Genomic DNA, 19,865 nt, shown 5'->3' on the forward strand with positions numbered 1-19,865 from the left:
CAGGACGGAGGCAAAGATGAACAGATCAAAGTACAGAGAGATCCTTGATGAAAATCTGCTCCAGAGCGCTCAGGACCTCAGACTGGGGCGAAGGTTCACCATCCAATACTTATGTAAATGTGATATTTCCCTTTTTTATTTTTAAATCAATCAAAATCTGAACTTGTTTTTGCTTTGTTAATATTGGGTATTGTGTGTAGATTGATGAGGGGGAAAACAATTTAATACATTTTAGAATAAGGCTGGAATCTTAACAAAATGTGGAAAAAGTCAAGGGGTCTGAATACTTTCCGAAGGCACTGTATATCGTTTTCATAATACTGAGCTGTTCAACTATGTGCTGTCTTAACAGGTAAGTCACAATATGCAATATATACGCAGAGAGCCCAACGCTCCCCTCAAGCATAAATGTGTCATTAATTGAGCAAGTGAACTGTGTAAATCACCATTCTGGTCTTGTGATTAATCATATCAGCTAGCGACCCTCTTGGATAGTCGGTGATGGTAATGATCACCCCATCACTGAATTCACAACTAGGTTTCCATTTCACTGCACAACACTTTCTGCTGTTCTGTTTCAGTGCATTTCTACAATGGCTGTGTTTTTTCATGAATGGGGAATTTGTTCCTCGTTGCTGTCAGGAAATACAACCTGGCAAATTAGTAGCGTCATAATTGAATTCACTTTTTATAGAATCCTTTTCATTTTGCATTTAAGACTTAACCTAATTGCAATCAGTCTTAACAACCTCCTTGACCTCATTCCATACAGAGCAGAACAAAGACCTCAAAGGCATGCACTAAAGGCTTATACAGAACCTGGCTACAGGAAGCAAATACTTATTTAGTTAATTAAAGGTACATTTCACAATTTTTCAACTTCCTATTTGTCATCTTCAGCACCACCCCAACATCACCATACTGTATGTGAAAATGCCGTGTTTCTATATTTGGTGGTAAAAAAAGATAGAGGAATATTCCTCTGTCTTTCCAATGACATCATCAACCAATTAGTAGGCAATGCCTACTCATAATTGGTTAAAATCACATGATGCACATCAATGATGTCATTTGGAAATACTTATACTTCCTCTCTTTTTTTACTACAAAACAGAAAGGTGCAATTTTCACATGTTGATGTTGAGGTGGTGCTGGACATAATCAATGTGAAGTAAAAAATAAATACAATTTAAAAAGAAGTGAAATTGCCCTTTAAGACTAACCTCTGAATTGCCCTTGGTTCCAAAGTCAGGTGAAGTGGACCATTACTTTTCTGTTGTCCCAGTGGTAATATAGCAATACCAATTACCCAATATCTCTGCATTAACTGTCTTAGTAACAGATCACAGAAATAGATGTTGTGATATTGGGTCTCATCCAAAACACGTCTCTCTTGGGGCACTGAAATATAATTTTCATGACTGTGTCTTTGTTTCCCAGTGGCACATCTGGGAAAGTGAGCGCTATCAGAGAAAATGAGACCTGCATGGTCTACTTTTGTGTGTCTGGGCCTTTTTAAGGTACTACTATAGGGGTTTTAGACTCAATTCCATAAGAGTCCGTATCCACAAACAGAGCACCACAGTCCATTTCCGCTTGGCTGGAATGTTGTACACGAGGCATTACGTTGTGAGAGCATTACCACACCTCCCATTATACTCATTACAAATGAATGACTGAAACAAACACCTGGCGAGGAATCGAAAGCAAGCTCTCATGCCAAGCCTTTGCGATCAAGGGCCTTTCACCTTTCGTCCAATCATATCCGGCACTTATCATTTATCTCTGTTTCTACTCCCCTATTGTTGTTAATGTACCGATGACTGGTATAATGGTTATATAGCATAGCAAGGAGATAGAGAGACACTGTGCTGTATGTAGGAGTGTACAAACTGTACCTCACTTGGAACCAGTTCTGACCGTGTCTGTTCATTCTGCCATGGTCCTCGTCATGCAGGTTGAGCTACGAGAGGATTCTTTTGACAGGTGTTCAGGAGTTCGGCGGTAATTAAGGTTGATTGTTTTGACTCCGACCCGCCGCCCTTCAAAAGTTGACTGCTCAGACGCCGCTACTCTCCAGTGGAAATGGGCCTATTTCTTGAAGTGGAGTGTTTTCCTTCCCATAAAAAAAAGACTTGAGTCCCTCTTATATAAGAAACACTGGAGGTGAAACGCTGTAAGAGAATCTTACATGATGCCTACTTCCTTAACCAAACCTGAAGTTAGGTTTCATAATATCTAATATTATCTGATATATATCATCCAAGGAGTTTTCAGTGGTAGATGGAGGTATTGTATGCAAATTATGGAGGTACAATATTACTCATCACAAAGAAAAGGTTTTTAATGATTAAAACCTGAATTAATTCATCATAATATTACTGGTGTGTGCAAATTGACTGTAGGTCAAAATAGTCCCAATGGGCCTGGTGCAATGGGAAATTATATTTACGTATCATTCGGATCTGAATCATCCATCCACATACTGTGCGCTGGCTGGTTTGACCAATCAGCATCTCCACGGCTGTGATGCCTTAAGTGACTCTTTAGCAGCTCTCTCCAGTGCATGCCTGATGGAGTGTTGCTGTTGGATAGAGCGGGCATTGGGAACACGCCTCCGCATATCGCATTGAACAGCACACTCCTCAGGCCCAACTCTTGTTCAGCAGGTTGTATTCAAACATTGCTCGACATGTTCATTTGAAATGGATTAGCAGCACTGTTGTGAGAGGATGATCGCATTTTATGATAATAAGAGTCATTACAAACCTACCCTATTTATGCCTTGGCAGAATAGCTGGCTCAAAGAACACTCGGCACGACTCTTGCCCAGCGTCTTACTTTCACTTTTGTGCAAGGCCTAAAATGTCATTTTAGTTAAGTAGCTCTGATTTATCGTATTCCCGAATGATCCCCAAGAAAGAAACCAACCAGCATCTCTGTTACACCCACCTGGCAAAGTGACTTTAGCCAAGATTCCGTTTGAGTCGAGTCCCCTCCAGCCATTCTGACACCCTGTGTTTTGTGCAGAGGAGAGTATTAAACACAAGGTGACACTTCCCACCTGCTTTCATTAAGGCAGCGACACACTTCGGAGAGCCCGATCAGGTAAATCAGACGCAATCAATTTGTCAGGACAGCGATGAAGCTAAAGCGCCTGAGTTGCATTATGAGGCCAAATGATCATTTATCCCACTGAGAGCGAGCGAGAGAGAGAGAGCGGGAGAGTCGGAGAGACTACAGGAAATGCTCAGCGCTGGTCCTCTGATGTGCCAATAGAGGCCGTGTGGGTACGGAGGAAACGTTCCCTCAACACCTTCTGTGTTTTTGGGGCCACGCTTGGGAGATGATACAGGGCAGAGCAATAAAGCAGACGTTCTCTTACTCTACCGAAGAGGATTTAAATGGCGCCTCCCGCTGATCGATGGGGATATGGAGAATAGACTGAGGATATTTGACTAATCAACAGTAGCAATTGAGGACACCCAGGACTTACCATTTACTATCTGGGTCGTCAAGAAACCCCTCCAGTTTAATGACTGGAAACTTTCAGTTTTTTGAAAAGCGTGTAATTACACAGGTTATACCGTATATGTGTGGGGTGAGAATGGTTTGAACGAGGATAATCTTAGGTCCGAAACGTCACCATATAGTTTTTGTACTGAACATACATTTTTTTCTTTGTGGTTAACCAACCAAGGCTCGTCTGTCATCTACTTATTAAGAGGAGGCGTCGTTAAGGTATATGGGTGGAATCCATCACTGAAAACGTCCTGTCATCCCTTCTAAGGTGAAAACCTAAATGCATTTGTACCTGTCAAGTTCATACTGTGGGAAAACGTCCACTCTAAAAAGGTTCTGCAGTTCAGTTAGCAGGTGGACAGGTGACTGACATTGAGAGTGCTACTCACGCAGCCTCTGGCCTTGTGGTGTCGAACAGTCAGATAGAATGCCACCCACTGGCAGGTCTTATATCCAATTCCCTGATGCCATGCGAGTTTCGGTATAATCCCCTAGCCTTGTCAGTCTCTGGTTTGATTGGATCTGGAGGTGAAAATAGTCACAGCAATATTCACCTTTGATGTCACAATCAGATATCCACGATTTTGGAGGTATGAGAGAACATGTATAGGAGAAACTGTTCCTAGTCCAGTTTTGCATATGAGAGACTTAAAATGTTACTATCCTCACCCGCTCTCCTCATCGGCAGACGGCAGCCGCCCAATGCAGGCTTTCATCTCTCCACCTCGCAGATGGAGCAACAAAATACTGCACTAATCCGATTCCTCTCCCCCTCCCTGAGACTACACATTTCTTTAGGAAACATGTTTCAGGGACATGGTTAAACACAGCACAGGTTTCTCAGTCGGAGTAAGTCTATATTTCTACAAATATATCATTGTACGGGGTACTACACTCAGTACAGATCCATCTCATTGACGCATTTACTTTTTGGTGCAGATCACCTTGAAGAATTCCCTTCACAATGAGCTTGTTTTTGGAGGATTTGAATGAGTTTGAATGTTTACCTGGGTAAACGGTTGTAATCTGACTGGATGTAGTTTTCCTCTTACATGTCGAACACAAGATTCTGTCGGCGTCACCAAGGCACGCATGTTTTCTAAACCGTATAAAAGGAAAGGTAAATGTACATTCTCTCCCAGCGAACAAGGTCTCAACATGTGCTGCGTTTATTTCCTTCCTCCCCGAGTTGGTGGACACGTAAGGGACCTTCATCCAGGCAGCAGCACAGAGACGGCACCGTCTCTGTCAGCCGAGGCCTTCTCAGAGGCCAGCACCACCTTGGCTAACCCAGGTAACCCCATCCAGTCCTCCTCCTCACACCTGATTCTCAGTGTAAATACAATCTTATCTCAATTTGAGTGGCATTTGTGGGGTCATTATATGCCACAAAATAGTGTTAAAAGTCAAGACAATCTTTGCCTGAGAGCAAAACAGCTGCCAAATAGGAGACATAAAGGAGACATAATGTAGCTCCAGGTGAGTCAGAGAAAACACACACGAGGTCATCTCAGTTCTTTATCTATGATCTCAACACCGTTCTACCACCACATCATTAGCAAGACCAGTCAGTCAACAGGGGTGGTTGGCTGTGATAAATACGTTTGGTCCTTGTCTGAGAAGATTGTCAGTACTCACTGTCTCCTTATCTCTGGGACTGAGGAAACGGAGGGAGGAGGCCTCCCTCTTCCTCCCTCATGTTCTCCCCTTCATTAAACCCGTTAATGGCCCTCCCCCTTGTAGGGGCAACAGAGCATTATTACGGCTGGGATTATTACAGCCCAGTTGTCAACGCTCACACATTTCTCACACTCTAAGGAATATGATCTATAGACCACAAATTATTGTAATGTGCGTAGTGAATACAGTAGCCATAAACTGTGGAGTGGATGTGACTTGCCAGCAAACACGGTGCGAAAAATAATATTGTACATAGTAAACAGTAGCTCTTTTGAATGTTCTTCCAATTTACAGTTGTAGCTTCATCCATATGAATTAGGGCACTGCCAGGGCCACTGTCCTGTTGGCACACCCAGTGTAATTCTGCAGATAACGGTACAATACCATTGTTCATAAACTTTTATGGTTGCTTGGAGCCCAATTCAAATGAAGAACAAAAACATACAGCCTGTGTTCACTCTTCCAAATTGACACATTCCCAACAATTTAGCGCCTGACAAAAACAACAATGCAGATGCCTCCTGTTTTCAGTAGAAGGGACAGCCATAAGTACAATAATATATATATATTTTTTAAGGACTATGTTCATATCCTGAAAGCCTGAAGTTTTGGACGCTAAAGTTGCCGTGTTTCCACCTTATGGTACTGCACTTGTGTGCTTCTGACTGTGGCTTTGTTTTTGACACAGATTTCAATATGAATTTCTTTGCAGAGTCCCGGGAGAGTCCGTGACTGACAGATAACGCCCAGTACTCTGATCTGTCAGTCTGGCTTCTCCATGCATCGCTAGAGGCAGCCGACTCACTCTCATTTTCATTCCCCGCATCACATTAAGTGCGATTGCAAAACATTTAGGCTGCCGACGTTCGCTCAGTAATCTTCATATACAGTTTTTTTTTTGCCTGTAGAGGAATATATATTTTTTGAAATCATGGGTATGAACAGCCAATCACGTTGTGGCAAAGCCAAATATCCATGTGTGCTTGACAGATAGGCGTAACACTTGAGTTGCATCATGTCTCACTCTATTCATACTCCACTGATGTTACAGTACACGGCTGTCTAGTTTCAAACATTTATTTGGCTGCACTTCCTCCGAGATGTTGCTTAATATATTTTTTAGGCTCGGTAAATAATCTTTGATTTCCTTTCAATAGGGGATTGAGATAAGTTGAACTCAGCACCAACAGCAGCTGCCCGACTAATATGATTACTGTATGTGGTATTACTGTAGGGGCTAGATGCTAGAGCAGACTGGTAACGCTGTTTTAGGAGTGGATTTAGCCAGGCTAGTTGGACACTAAGACATTAGCCTGCCTTCTAATTACCTATATTTTTCCCCTGTCAGGTAACGTGGCCATCATTAGGGCTAGCGCGGATATCACCGCTCCGTGCCAAATCACAGCGAAGAGGCCCACCTCCATCACGTCATGCCTGCCACTTCCACCTTCCCTCAAATAGTTTATACTGTCTGGTTACAGTTATGGAGGCAGTTTCTCAACCGCCAAGCAGAGGACATACATCTGTGTAAAAAGTGGAAATTGTTTGTTGTTCATGTGTGTGTCGTTAGGCGCAAACAACATGTTGAGCGAGTAGAACATTGCGAACCAACATGTTTTTGCTTCAGTAATGAAGTGAATCCAACATTGAGGAAATGAATGTGACTGTTTCTACTGTATGTGTTACCAAGCTCTCCATGTCTTTTCCTCCTCCTCCCCCTCCCCGCCCAGGGGAATCTCAAGACCAGGGCAGTGGGGAGGACGCCGTTTCTCAGCTCCGTGGGCTGATCGCTGAGGGTGGTATGACGGCCGTGGTCCAGAGGGAGCAGAGCACCACCATGGGCAGCTTCGGTAACAGCATCATCGTTAGCCACCGCATCCACCGCGGCTCCCAGACTGGGACAGAGGCACCGGGTGGGGACAGAGGCACCCAGGGCAGGGGTCAGGGTGGTGGTGATGGTTGGACGTCCCTCTCTCCGCCCCACCGGGGCACTCTGTCGTTCACAGAGCCCACCACCCGTATTCTGACCCACCAGAGCATGTAGCTGGGTGAGAGCTCAGCCTTCCTGTTAGAGCCCTCTGTGGGGCCCATAGCAGGACAGTAGCACCTCTCCCCTTCCAGTACATCAGTCTCTTTTCATCTCAGCCCTCAGGGGCCCATTGGGGTGGAGGAGGGGGCCGATGGGACCCCTATGGACACAGACGATGCGTTTGAGGGTGTGGGACTTGTCGATGATCTAGATCTACACTCCCCCTCTGCTTCCTCCTCCTCTTCTTCAACCCTGTCCCCTGTTGTCTCCCCTCTCGACAACAACAGCTACAGTGCCAGTTACCATGGAGACCCCTACAGTCAATAGATGGTCATGTGCTTTCCATATCCATCTGATCTCTACCTAGAAGACTCTCCTTCCTCTAGCCTTATTACATTGACTACTGGTTTTTCTGGAGGCTTCCAATCCCAACAATGAAATGAGGCACTTAAAACTTCATCCTACTCTTCCATTGCATGTCCTGATTTCTATCCAAAAGTAGGCTGGATGAGACCTATCTTCAACCTAGGATTAGGCTTGGTCTCTTCCTTGGATGTGGTGTTATTTTCCATGCCCTGACTTCAGTTTGAGACTTGTGTCATTGCTCAATTGAGTGCAAGAATCCAAAGCTACAGTTTGACCATTCTATCGGAGGGAGGTGGACCTGAGTGATTATTTTACAATCAGGGTTCAGATCGGTGGTTTTCAAAGGCCATCTAGGACCAAATTCCATGATCAAATTACTTTTTCTGCAAAACATGTTAAGGCTCTTGATCACTATTAGCAAGAAGCTGATATGCTGAGTAGAAGCACATTTTATTAACCAATCACATTGATACAATTTGATTGTGAACCTGGATGACTGTATCTGTTTTTTTTATGTCTATGAATTATATTTTATTGTGTGAGAGAGAGGATGTTCTATGTCACCCTTTGTGGTTGCAAAACGTTTAATTCTTCCGTTATAGTCGTCATGGTTGATTAGTGGTTCGCAAAGATGTAGTTGACCCAAGATAACTTTGAATTTCTTGTACTACATAGGAGAGCAGAATTACATTACAAAGTAGAATTTAGGGTTGGGCAATATTTAGGGAGACCGATTCCACAATATGCTACTCCAAATATAGACAATATTCGATATTATCGCTGTGCGCTGTTAATGACAAAATAGTTCCCGACTCCTTTTTTGTTGTTGTTGCTTATTTATGATATCATAACCTCCTTCTCATTTAGACTTCTTTTCAACATATTGATACTGCCTTACTGATTAAGCTGCGCGGTTTTGATTTGTAAAGTTCAAATAGTGCGTCACAATAGCTCGACCATATAGTTGATGACAAATATTGCCGATCCTTCGACAAATATTGCCGATCCTTCGTTAAGCCGAACCTAGTAGCATTACAAGACTTTGCTCCCAGACAGTGGCCAGATAATACCATTACTCTTTTCTCCCCAGTGTGATGCCTGTATCTGGTGTGCAGTGTGCAGTCGGGTGTGTGTGTGACAATGGCTAATCTGTACCCGGGAAAAGAAAACAAACAGCATGACTTATGTATTTCAAAGGTTGATGTAATAATAACAGGGTACAGTACAGATGTACTACTGGCATGTAAGATCATGAGCCCTAGATCCGCAGCCTTGTAACTTCGAAACGCGTTTTGAAACACCTAAATGCTGTGCCAAGTATTTGAAGTGAAGCATTTCGATAATAGTGTATCCTCTTCTACGATTTAAAACGGTCAGCCCATGTTTTGTGATGGTTGTCTTTTATACAGTAGGATTCCTTCTCTAGGTCCACTGTGGTATGTTGAGCCCAGTTTTAAGGCTAAATGGAATTTGAAAAGGAGATGCATCCGGAAGGCTCTCTTTAAAAATGGCCTGTTTGCCTCCCACGAGCCGTCCCGGTGCCTTGGGGGTTGTGTCGTTGTGACAGAGAGGCAGTTGGAGGTGCACAGGGGCGGTGGTGCTGATAGCATTCCGAGTCACCATAGGGGCAAAGCTCTCTAGGTTGAATGGACTTTGTGCTTCAAACGGCTTGGTCAGTTCTTAGTCCTTTTTAAAACTGGTTTTAAACAGTAATCTGCAAAAAAGAATACATTTTATTTATTGTTTTTCCTATCAAGGTGGTCGGTTGTGACAGTGAAAGAAACTGTGTTGAATTAATGAATTCGGAAGTGCTTACTGCAGCTCCATGGTGAATGGGTTACTTTTTTGATATTTGGATGTGAAAAGTTACGCATTATGAACAGGTTTTTGTCTCTCAGCCACTGTTGGTCCAGCCAACTTGCACTGCTTATATCTGTCTCTCTATGTATTGTGTATATTGTGATTGTATCTGTTGTATCTGTTGGGTTTATTTATGTTTTAGAAAGATAATGGTTATAGAAGATATGCCAACTGAAGCAATAACGTAAGGTTGATCATAATCTTTTTTTCATATAAATTTAACCAGAGTTGCATTAGTCATGTGACCCTGCAGCAGCACTGTCTATCTCTGTTGTTCAGATCACTTCTAGGAGAGCAATGCACCATTTGTCGGTTCATATGCTGATCTGACGACAAACAACTTCAGGACGATTGTCAAAGCGATAAATATATTTTGTTCATTCGTTTATCCGATTGTGAAATTGTCTTCCCAGTGTTTTCCGATACTCTATGACTGACCACTCACTTGTACTGTGCCGATCTTCATTTGAATTTGTCCTCAATGGGGCGGCAGGGTAGCCTAGTGGTTAGAGCGTTGGACCGGAAGGTTGCAAGTTCAAACCCCCGAGCTGACAAGGTACAAATATGTCGTTCGGCCCCTGAACAGGCAGTTAACCCACTGTTCCTAGGCCGTCATTGAAAATAAGAATTTGTTCTTAACTGACTTGCCTAGTTAAATAAAGGTTAAAAAAAAAAATAATAATAATTGATCCCATTATGGCTTGTAATGACTCCTGTAAGGTTATGGGGAATACTAGATTACCTCTCATAGCGTCAGACTCAGAGTGAAATTAGATTTGGACAAATATATGCTTATTATTCCAGCATTAATTTGTTTAATGTTAGCGTATGATCCATGAGGGACAATACCATTCTGATTTTATACATAAATCATCTGTTTACAACAACTTCTAACCATCGACCCTTGGAAAGAGCAGGAAGACCGGAGTCTCATTTACAGTTCTTGGGTTGGATATCAGAGTGATCTGGGTAGTAGAAAAGGGTGTACGGGAAAGTGTTTGCGACAGACAAACCAAGAGACACATCAGGCATCAGAATGGTTCAGGCTAACCCAGATCTGTCAGACTCTGCTCCTGAAAAGACCCCCCCCCTTTGGAAACTGGAGCAGACAGCCTGACACTTTTGTTTCCCACGTTTTTTATTTCTTTTTTTGAGCACACTCATCTCGCGTTTTTCTTATTTGTTTTGTTTTTGAACGGGTGGAATGTACTGTTTTCTTTCACCTGTTTTCTATTGTATTTGAAGAGGATATGATGGACTGCATTCTAGTGTCCTGTTGGTCAAGAGGGCTAATGGGGAAAAGGATGTGTTCTAAATCAGAAGACAGGAGCTTACAGTGGCTTCATGGGTGACTGTTGGGTGAGGTGGAGCAGGAGAGCTGAACAGCTGCTCCCTGTGGGCTCCGGTCCTGCTGGGTTTGAAGTGGGAGGGAAAACGCAGTGAGCGAAAGAGCAGCGTTGGATTTGGTCACCCTTGATGCTCATGCAGCATTGCGTTAGATGAGCTCATCCGTTTCGGCTTTCACCTTCTATCTGTGCTCTTTATTCCTCAGTTCGCCAACACACAATAATCCGCCAGCGTGCGCATCAGTTCAAAACTCAATCAAGAACCATAGTTAAATAGTGGAACTACGGTATATACAGTAGAAATCGCCACATTCAGTTCTCCACAGCCCAAGACGTTTTGCGACTACCCGTGTTTTTTGATTTTCTGTGCAATTTAAGGGCAATATGTAATCACATCACATACTCAACGTATTTACTTAACGCTTTGCACTGTTCACAGATCATCACAAAACTCAGTGTTGTCAAGGCATTACACTGTCATTTTTTCATACAGCTGATATTCATGTTTGTGCAGCAGAATAAAAATGTCTGTGACCTTCTGGATATGATTGAAATTTGGATCAAATCTGTTTTTATATATATATATATTTAAGTCTGAAATGTGTTTATAAATTGAGGATAATGAGCTTCCTATATGAATACTTTCAGGGAAATTCTAAAGGTCATGAGTGTATTTGTTCTGTTGTCACTGACTCACAATGGTGTCTTTTTCTCACGTGTGTCAATATGTGATCTCTTGAGTGTACGTGAACTCAACAAGGAAGTGTCTTCAGTGTGCCTGTTTTTTTGTAGGAGATTGTGATTTGAAGTGGTTTTCTATCTACTTTTAAAGGGTAAACCGCAGTATATGACAGTAGTCAATGTGCAACTAAGGGGTGTTGGAACACCAAAGATCCTAGAAAATACATGTTGATCATAAACAAATAAAAATGTGAAGCTAAGAAACGATAAAAAATATATTTTTTTTTTTCTCCAGGGTGAAAGACGAAATCATACATTTTCCTTCCATCTAGTGGTCCCCTTACATGGTGAGCTGTTATGACCTGTTTGAAACTTTGTCATCGTCTCCCTCCGTGCTATTTTATAGTATGATAATTTCAAGAGAATGTATCGTATAATTCATGCATTAATTGATAGCACTACGGCAATATATCCTGCCAGCTGTTTATAATCCCTGAACATTTTGTGTTTAGTAAATTTGAACAAGGCACTGTCATTGGAGGTGGTCATGTTCACAGTACAGAATACTGTGCACAGGATCTTCAAGACTGACTCCCTGCTCTTGAGAGCTTGGACCTAGTACTAACGTTAGATGGAACTAATTCTTTCTGTGGGTATTTTGCTTCCTCCATTTATTTTTATCATCTTTGTGGAGCTTTGTAGGTTTATTCATGGCAACTGTTTCTGGTAAACAACCCACATCCCCTCCTACAGAAAGACTCACTTTTGGCTAGCAAGGCATTGAGCAAAAATAACGAGAGCAATTAAAATGAAAATAATATTAGGATTGTTTCCCGCTTGGGGTTTTTCATGTCTTCCAGAATCATTTCCTCCTTGAGAATTTTTTTTATTTTTTATTATCATGAAACTGCAACCTTTTTTGTTTTTTACTCCAACTAAAAGGATAACTATATCTAATCTGCTGAATTATTCATATTTTCTTGATAACTACTCAGGGGGAAAGATATAAAATCAACCGAATCGTTGGATTACTCACAGTCGCTGCTCTGCTGTATCAGATCTGGCAAAAAAAGGTCCCACTATGATCTGACGCATGGACACCCTGGGGGTTTGAAGAGGGCGAGTGTTATCTAGTGTTGGCCCACCTGAACAACTGAGGCTGTATGTGTTTACACTCGAGATGAAGATTCAGACCGGTGCAAAGAGGTAGCGGGAAAACAAACAAACAAAGCCGTGCCTCTATATCAACTGGTAGGATTACACAGCGGTGTAAATGGATGGAAACTAGACCTGGGGAAATTGATGAAAGCATTGCACTTAACTTTATAAATTACCATGGAGAGTGCTGTTGGAAGTGACTGTGGATAGGACCTGGCCTAGCCAGTCTGATTCCCCATACAATCCCTCCCTTTGCCACTGAATTTAGCTGAGGTGCAGGAGGCAGAGAACAGAGAACTTCCAGAACTACAGTATGCTCCTCTTGTGAATGGATACTCCCTCTGAAGCACCTACACAGACTAGCCTCTGATCCAGCGCAATCACCAGGATATTGAGTCAGATAGGTGGCGGAACTAATTGGATGCTGAAGCTCAAGTTACACCAGTCTTGTTGCAGTAGCCATCTTCCAGCCCCAAAACTTTCTCCCGGGAGTCCAACTCTGAGTTGCGGCCCATCTGCAGTGGCTGCTCAATGTTCTTGACGAGGAGAGGCTTCAGTGAGGGGAGTCGATGTGTTTAATTGTATGCCAGGTGCTCTGGGGAAATACTGCCACAAAGTAGGAAGTTTTTAGAAGAGAAAGGCCTCCTCCCACTTATTTCCTCGCTCTTTGTTTTCCCCCTTTCTCTGTTGCTCTCCCTCTTCAAGTTTTCCTTCTTGCTTCCTTGCCCTCTTCCTTCCCACCTCCCCCCACTGTTCCATAGATGCTCTCTTTCCTCCCTCTTATCACCCCACCCATGGTCTCTCCACTCCCATTATAATTTCTGCATGCCCCTCCGCCCCCCTGCCATGTCTCCTGTGAATAAGAGGCTGGCACTTCAAAGCAATGCTTTTAATTAATCCAATTTGGCGAGGCAGTTCTAGGAGGGCACCTACCGTTCAGGAGAAAGGGTAGCAGGGTGGATGATGTGTGTCCTCAGAGGTGGTATGGGAGAAAGAAGCCATTACCCATACTCCACCGCTCCATAAGTGGGGCCTGGGGATGTTCGGGTGAACTCCTCACTTGGTGTGTCTACAAAGACACCAGGTACTTTCACTACTTTAGTTATCGATCTTATCTTTAATGAGTTCAAGCGTATAAGCATGCATAACATGCTCAAGTAACGCATGCAATGGGCAAATAACTAATTAACATCCCAATTTCATAGGAAGACTACGGAGACAAAGTGCTCGACTGTCTTTTAGCCTCAGATCCCCTCCAAATGAATTAACTGTTGCAACAAAAAAAGATTGATGCAAAAAAAATATCAGCTCCTAAATGCTCCCCTTTTTTGGTTAAATTGGGGCCACATTTTTTTAAATCAGAGTAAACATGAAGACAGAATACCGCATTAGGACTTGGAGTTTGGGTGTGGAGTTTGTCCTAGAAACAAACAAACACGCACACCAGCCGGCTTTGCTGCAGCTACGTTGTTCCCGGTAGAAGAATTAATGCTGTTAAAGCTACACCACTAAATGTCTACCCTTACTACTACAGGGGAAGTTGAGCACCAGAACTAGTCAGGGATTGTCCCCGATTCATTTTCATTGTCCTCACACAACGAGGAGCAGCAAAGCCATCTCATAATGATCCCCTGAATCATCATTATCTTTCCAATGCATGAACTATCACAGAACACTGAGGTTTTTTGTGAGATTAATTGTTAATGGTCTATTGAGCGTAAGGGCCGTTATCTTATTCTCTCTCTCGCTCATATGCATTCAAGCTTATCTGCTTTGTTAAATTAGTGTAAATCTTCCCTCTAGCTTCAAGTAGTGTGATTTTGATGTAATAAGTGTGCTTTATTGTTGTATGAATTACGGTACATAATAAAGGGACACAAAGCACAAATCATAATAATGTATTACATTTACTACATACAATTTTGTGCTGAGGAAATACAGGTCATTGTGCAACAACTGGGGTAGTAGAGTATACTATGTACCAGTGGAGGCTGGTGACTTGAAACATTGAAGAGGATGGGAGACCCACGGGCATAGGAGCGGAACGCACGGAGACGACAAAGTGTTTCAAAATGTCATCAAAGACTAATTATTTGACCTAAAGCATTTAATAAAGACAGGTATAGTACAATATTATGGGGAATGGGAATGAGAGGGCTACTTACACCGTGTTGGAAAGGGATTACAGCAGTGATTGAATGAGGGTAGGAGGCATGAGTTGAGGTGTTCAGAGGCTTGACCAGTGCAGTACAAGATTTGACTGGGAGGACCCAGAACAATAACACAACACACTACACAGGTAGACAAAAGAGATACGAATGAATTAGTCCAAGCAAGGAGTAAAATCATTGTGTAATAATGTGATTGTGTATGTGATTGACTCTACATACAGTAATGAGAGAAAATGAATAGGGGTTCTCACAGTGTGTGGAGGGGAAACATACAATGTGCCAGTGGATGAGTGGGCACGTGGGATGTGGCTTCAGTTCATGTCAGGAGAGAGTTGACAATGGTAGTGGAGTGGAGTAGTCATCACCTCTTAATCAGGGAACAGGAGGGGACTTAGCTGTAAATATAAATAGCAGATACATTCCATTACAGCTGCGCCATCATAGGTTTGGACAAGTTTCTCTGATGTTAAACTCCGACATCTCAAAATTCATCAAATCAAACACAGACCTGCACATCTCGCCCACTTGACACTTCAAAGTAGCCCAAGAAACGTTCCTGAATAAAGCCCTGATCATCCACATACCTGATAACTGACATCATCAAGCAAACTGGTGGCACCATAGGTCTCAGAGCGGTGGGGCAAATTTTATCCCCTGGGGCCTGGAGTTTTTCATTATATGTTAACCTAACTAGGAAAACTCTGACCCCTATACCCTTTTGGACTCCCTAGTGGCGTAGCAGTCTAAGGCACTGCATCTCAGTCACTACAGTTCAATTCCAGGCTGTATCACAACTGGCCGTGATTGGGAGTCCCATAGGGAGGTGCCCAATTAGCCCAGCGTCATCCGGGTAGGCCGTCATTGTAAATAAGAATTTGTTCTTATCTGACTTGCCTAGTTAAATAAAGGTCAAATAAAATAAGGTATGACAATGATTAATCTTTTTTTTTTTTTTTAAGTTTAAAAAAAGGTTTTCTACGGACTATGATGTGACCAGTTAAACCAGTCACATGGTTTTTAAAAAGACTCCTGGCCCAAGGGGGATGAAAACCCTGTCTGACTGCAGCTACCATTTGTTCATATAAATGATATTTAGACTAGATTAGGAGGGGGATTTCTTCTACCCAGACACATAGACAACAACTGATAGACAATAGAACTCACAGGGCTGAGCTTGCTTTATGCATGTTTGCGTCATGCAGACATATGCAACTGTAGGCCTTCTAAAACATTTAAACACATCTGTCATCACTACTATGTTTATTGATGAATTCCAGTTAATAGTTAGATTACAAACGTATAGGCACCCTAGCCAGCCCAATTTTGAATATAAACTATCTTTGATCACATTCACATTTTCTCCTGACACACAAATGGACTATAAATACATAACGTTACCAATTAGTTTACCCTGACCAGATGGAGAGGGTTCATGGTCTGTATGCAGCTGCTCTTATTATTAGTATACAGTTGATCAGACTGAAAAATATTCTTGTTTGTGAGATGTCAGATTTCAAATGTTTAAGTGTAGCCTAGGGTGCTGCAACATTTATGTCAGGAGGTTTTACTTGTCTGTCCTGAGTGATTATGTGTTATCTTTGCTAAATTAATACCAGAGGAAAGTGTAAAGCGTGGGGAAATGAGCTGCGTCAACCTCTCTCTTTAATTTTTTACTTTTAATGGATGATGCGAGGGAAGCGATCAAATCATTTGGAATTGTTTTCGACATCCCAGAAAATACAGTCGAAAGTTTGAGATGTTCAGCTGGTAAATGATCGTAACGTGCAATTACCTCTGCAAGCTCCTTGTAGTTGCCCTTGTTGGCGGAACTTTCTCGTCGTGTCCTCTAAAAGCAAAATCTTGCATGCCTCAAAATGCAGTGGTGTTGATAAGCCGTTTGAGAACATCCCTGTTTCTTCTTACTTTCTCGTTGTGTTGCGCAGTTTGAATACGCAGACCTTCATCGTAATCAATGTAGCTTTTTTCCCAGAAGCTTGAATCTGATTTGGGCATTTGCTCCCTGCGTTTCTTTTTATCGTTTAACTGAACGATCGATGTTCTTCAGGTCACTGTACCCACCTTTCGACCAAGGCTCAGACTTTCCCAAAAGCAGGCAAAGCCAACAATACAGGCGGCTTGGTGAAAGGCTCCCTGTTAACCAACTATACTTTTGATACCAGTTGGTATTGAATGCCCTCACCTTTTCATCCTTCTCCATGAAACTGATCTCAGGCAGAGGTCAACCCTCGCTTTGAATTCCCACATTTTCCGTGTACCCCAGAGAATATAAGGGGTTCTTCAGCGTTGGCCATTCTGGCAGAGAAAACTGCACACTCCCTGGTAGCTAAGTTAGCAAGGCAAATTTAAATAACATGCACAAACTGGACACAAAAATAAAGTTCTGAAAACAATTTATAATATACCTCCTCCGTCTCCTGTAATTTGAAAAAACTAATTTGAATTGAATAATATCCCCAAAATGCTCAACTATCCAACAATGTCACCAAGCGTCTCAACACATAGAACCCCCATAATGCTCTGTAGCGCAATCCCAATACAACACACTAACTTTGTTCTCTGATCCTAATTCTATGATTGTATGGACAACATGTCAGTTCACTCAAGTTTTGTATTGAAGTCAATATAGCCAGAGGAGGACGGAAGCTAGCTGTCCTCCTCTGAAGAAAATGGAGTATATTTCTATTTTTATGAAATTTCACTGAGGGGAATGGTCCTCCCCTTCCTCCTCCTCGGAGCCTCTGCTGCTATGTACTGGAGTGAAGCATAGCAGGTGGGTAGGTCTCACAATGGCTGGGGAGTAGGGGACCTTCTCTCGTGAAAGGTGTATTTGATATAATATCATTGGGTGAAACACGAGAGAAAAGGAACATGACAGTGTTGTGGCACACCACTATGTTGCAAGGGACTGCGAAAGGAGGAGCACGAATAAATACAATTATAGAGGTTGGAATTAACACGGAGAGGTTGGAATTAAGAATAAGCCCATGTGATATGTATTACCTATCCTTTGTCAGTAACGGAACATTAAAGAGATGTTGTAGGATTCAGATTCCAGCCAACTCCAACATTTACACAAGGATATAACCATGGAAATTATTGGGTAGATGTAGCGTATCTACCACACTGCCACTCACCCACATAGCCTATGACAGGACAGCTCTAGGGCAGGTTCACAGAGAGGAGTGGAGGAGGAGGAGAGGGAGGTAGAGAAAGCAAATGGACTGAGACATAGAGGGGTGAGTGGTAGTTGAAGAAAGGATGGACAAAAGGCACTAAAGGCACTGTCCTCCAGGCTACATGAACTAGCTCATCTCACATAGTTTCTACCTTGATCCATGTGGTATCTTTATGTGTTTGTTGACCTGTGTCGTGATGCAGGAAATCTCCCCATCCTAGATAACTTAGCCATGGTTCTCTCTTTTCTGGGTGAATTACCTCATAAAGCTTAACGCCAAATCCTTACAGCCTTAACACCGAGGTGTTAGTGTCTATCCATAACTCCCCATGCGGTCAACCTCCTTCAGTGTAATTCTGACAAAATGATGATTAAGCAATACATATTTCACTCTTGACTGACCAATCCACACCACGTTTGGATTTTCCCGGAAAACCAGATTTTATCAGATGTTCTATTTTGTTGTCCTAGGGTTTTGAAAAAATTCCATTGCGGAGGCACAACATGTACAAATTCCACTTGGGTTGATTAGCATTTCGGTTTTTTTTTTCACTACACGTTTACAAAATATGTATCATTATCAGCCAGAAACCATTATGTATAAGCCATATGCTTACATGGAGGAGATAATAAATTACCTGTGTGCTTAACGGAAGGAAAGAGAGGATTTAAAGCTGCGAGGCACAGGACACGTCCCTTTTAAGACCGTCTCGATCCAGTTAAGCTGGGTGGCTTTTTTTTCTCTCCAAATAACGATGCAATGCATCAGAGGCACAGTCTAATGAAAACCAGTCTGCAAAGAACCTTGCAAAAAAGTATTCCGCAACTAGTATCTATCTGCCGCAGCTAGTATTTATTTCTCTTCACCAGTGTCGATGCATTCGGACATGACAGATTTACATATTGTGTACGACACGTTGCAGTCAGATTCTGCTTTAGTGAGTCGTGTCTAATGGATATTCACTGGGAATTAAACTTCTATTTTATCAGCAGATGTTTCGAGACAATCAGGTTCTGCAAACCTGTCTTATGTTATGGTGCCATGGTGGTGATGAGCATCAGTGAAGAGCGGAAGAGCAATCGGCATGGTCAGCTATTAGGAGATGTATAAAGTATAGAAGGCTGTGCAAAGTCTCTCAGGTAAAATATGTTTTGGGGTTTTTCCTCACTAATAAATGCAAGTGCGATTTATTCAAGGAATGATTTATAGAATGAGAACATAAGCTTCTGTCCTGTAATATAATAAGACATCTGGGAATGTAATCTTTTGTTTCGTAACTTTGAAGGATAACAATTTCATGATGCAGTTTAGCCATTTTAGTGGAACACTCTTAAGCCAGGGCATCAATGAAGCTATTGCATCATGTCAATATATCCATGTTTTTAAAAAAAAAATTTAAACATTGTGTCACTGAGTCAAACGTACATCTTTCGGTGTCAGATAACCTTATGCATCAAGTAGATCATTTCTCCCTTAAAGTGATCACCCTCTTTGTTCAGGCAAGCCTAAATCACTGTAGTTCAGGAGTCAAATTTGGCTTAACAAATCACATAATAAATTACATGGACTCACTCTGTGTGAAATAGTAGGGATTGACTCCCCCTTCCTCTTTCCCGCAACATCTGTAAGGTCCCTCATTCAAGTATTGAATTTCAAGCACAGATTCAACTATACTGAACAAAAATATCAACGCAACATACAACAATTTCAATGATTTTACTGAGTTATATATAAGGAATTCAGTCAATTGAAATAATAAATTAGGCCCATCTAAGCTATGGATTTCACGTGACTGGGGAGTGATGCCCAGCGAATCAGAATGAGTTTTTCCCCACAAAAGGGCTTTATTTATACT

The 19,865-nt window shown here is 42.2% G+C and overlaps 1 protein-coding gene across 10 annotated transcripts in view; it reads left to right on the top strand.

Annotated features, from left to right (window-relative positions):
* Window positions 1–19,865, top strand: part of LOC112263501 (muscarinic acetylcholine receptor M4) — a 156,268-nt gene that overhangs the window by 79,013 nt on the left and 57,390 nt on the right. For 2 of the 10 annotated variants that reach the window (XM_024439874.2, XM_024439875.2), the window contains one exon: window positions 6,933–11,346. The exons of the other annotated variants lie outside the window; for them this stretch is intronic. In XM_024439874.2, the coding sequence (XP_024295642.1) occupies window positions 6,933–7,246 (314 nt within the window). In that variant the 3' untranslated portion in view covers window positions 7,247–11,346. Of the gene's footprint in view, window positions 1–6,932; window positions 11,347–19,865 lie in introns of those variants that run through there. 10 annotated transcript variants of the gene reach the window in all.

Source organism: Oncorhynchus tshawytscha, linkage group LG12 (genome assembly GCF_018296145.1).
Source record: "Oncorhynchus tshawytscha isolate Ot180627B linkage group LG12, Otsh_v2.0, whole genome shotgun sequence".
Classification (NCBI taxonomy): Eukaryota; Metazoa; Chordata; class Actinopteri; order Salmoniformes; family Salmonidae; genus Oncorhynchus; species Oncorhynchus tshawytscha.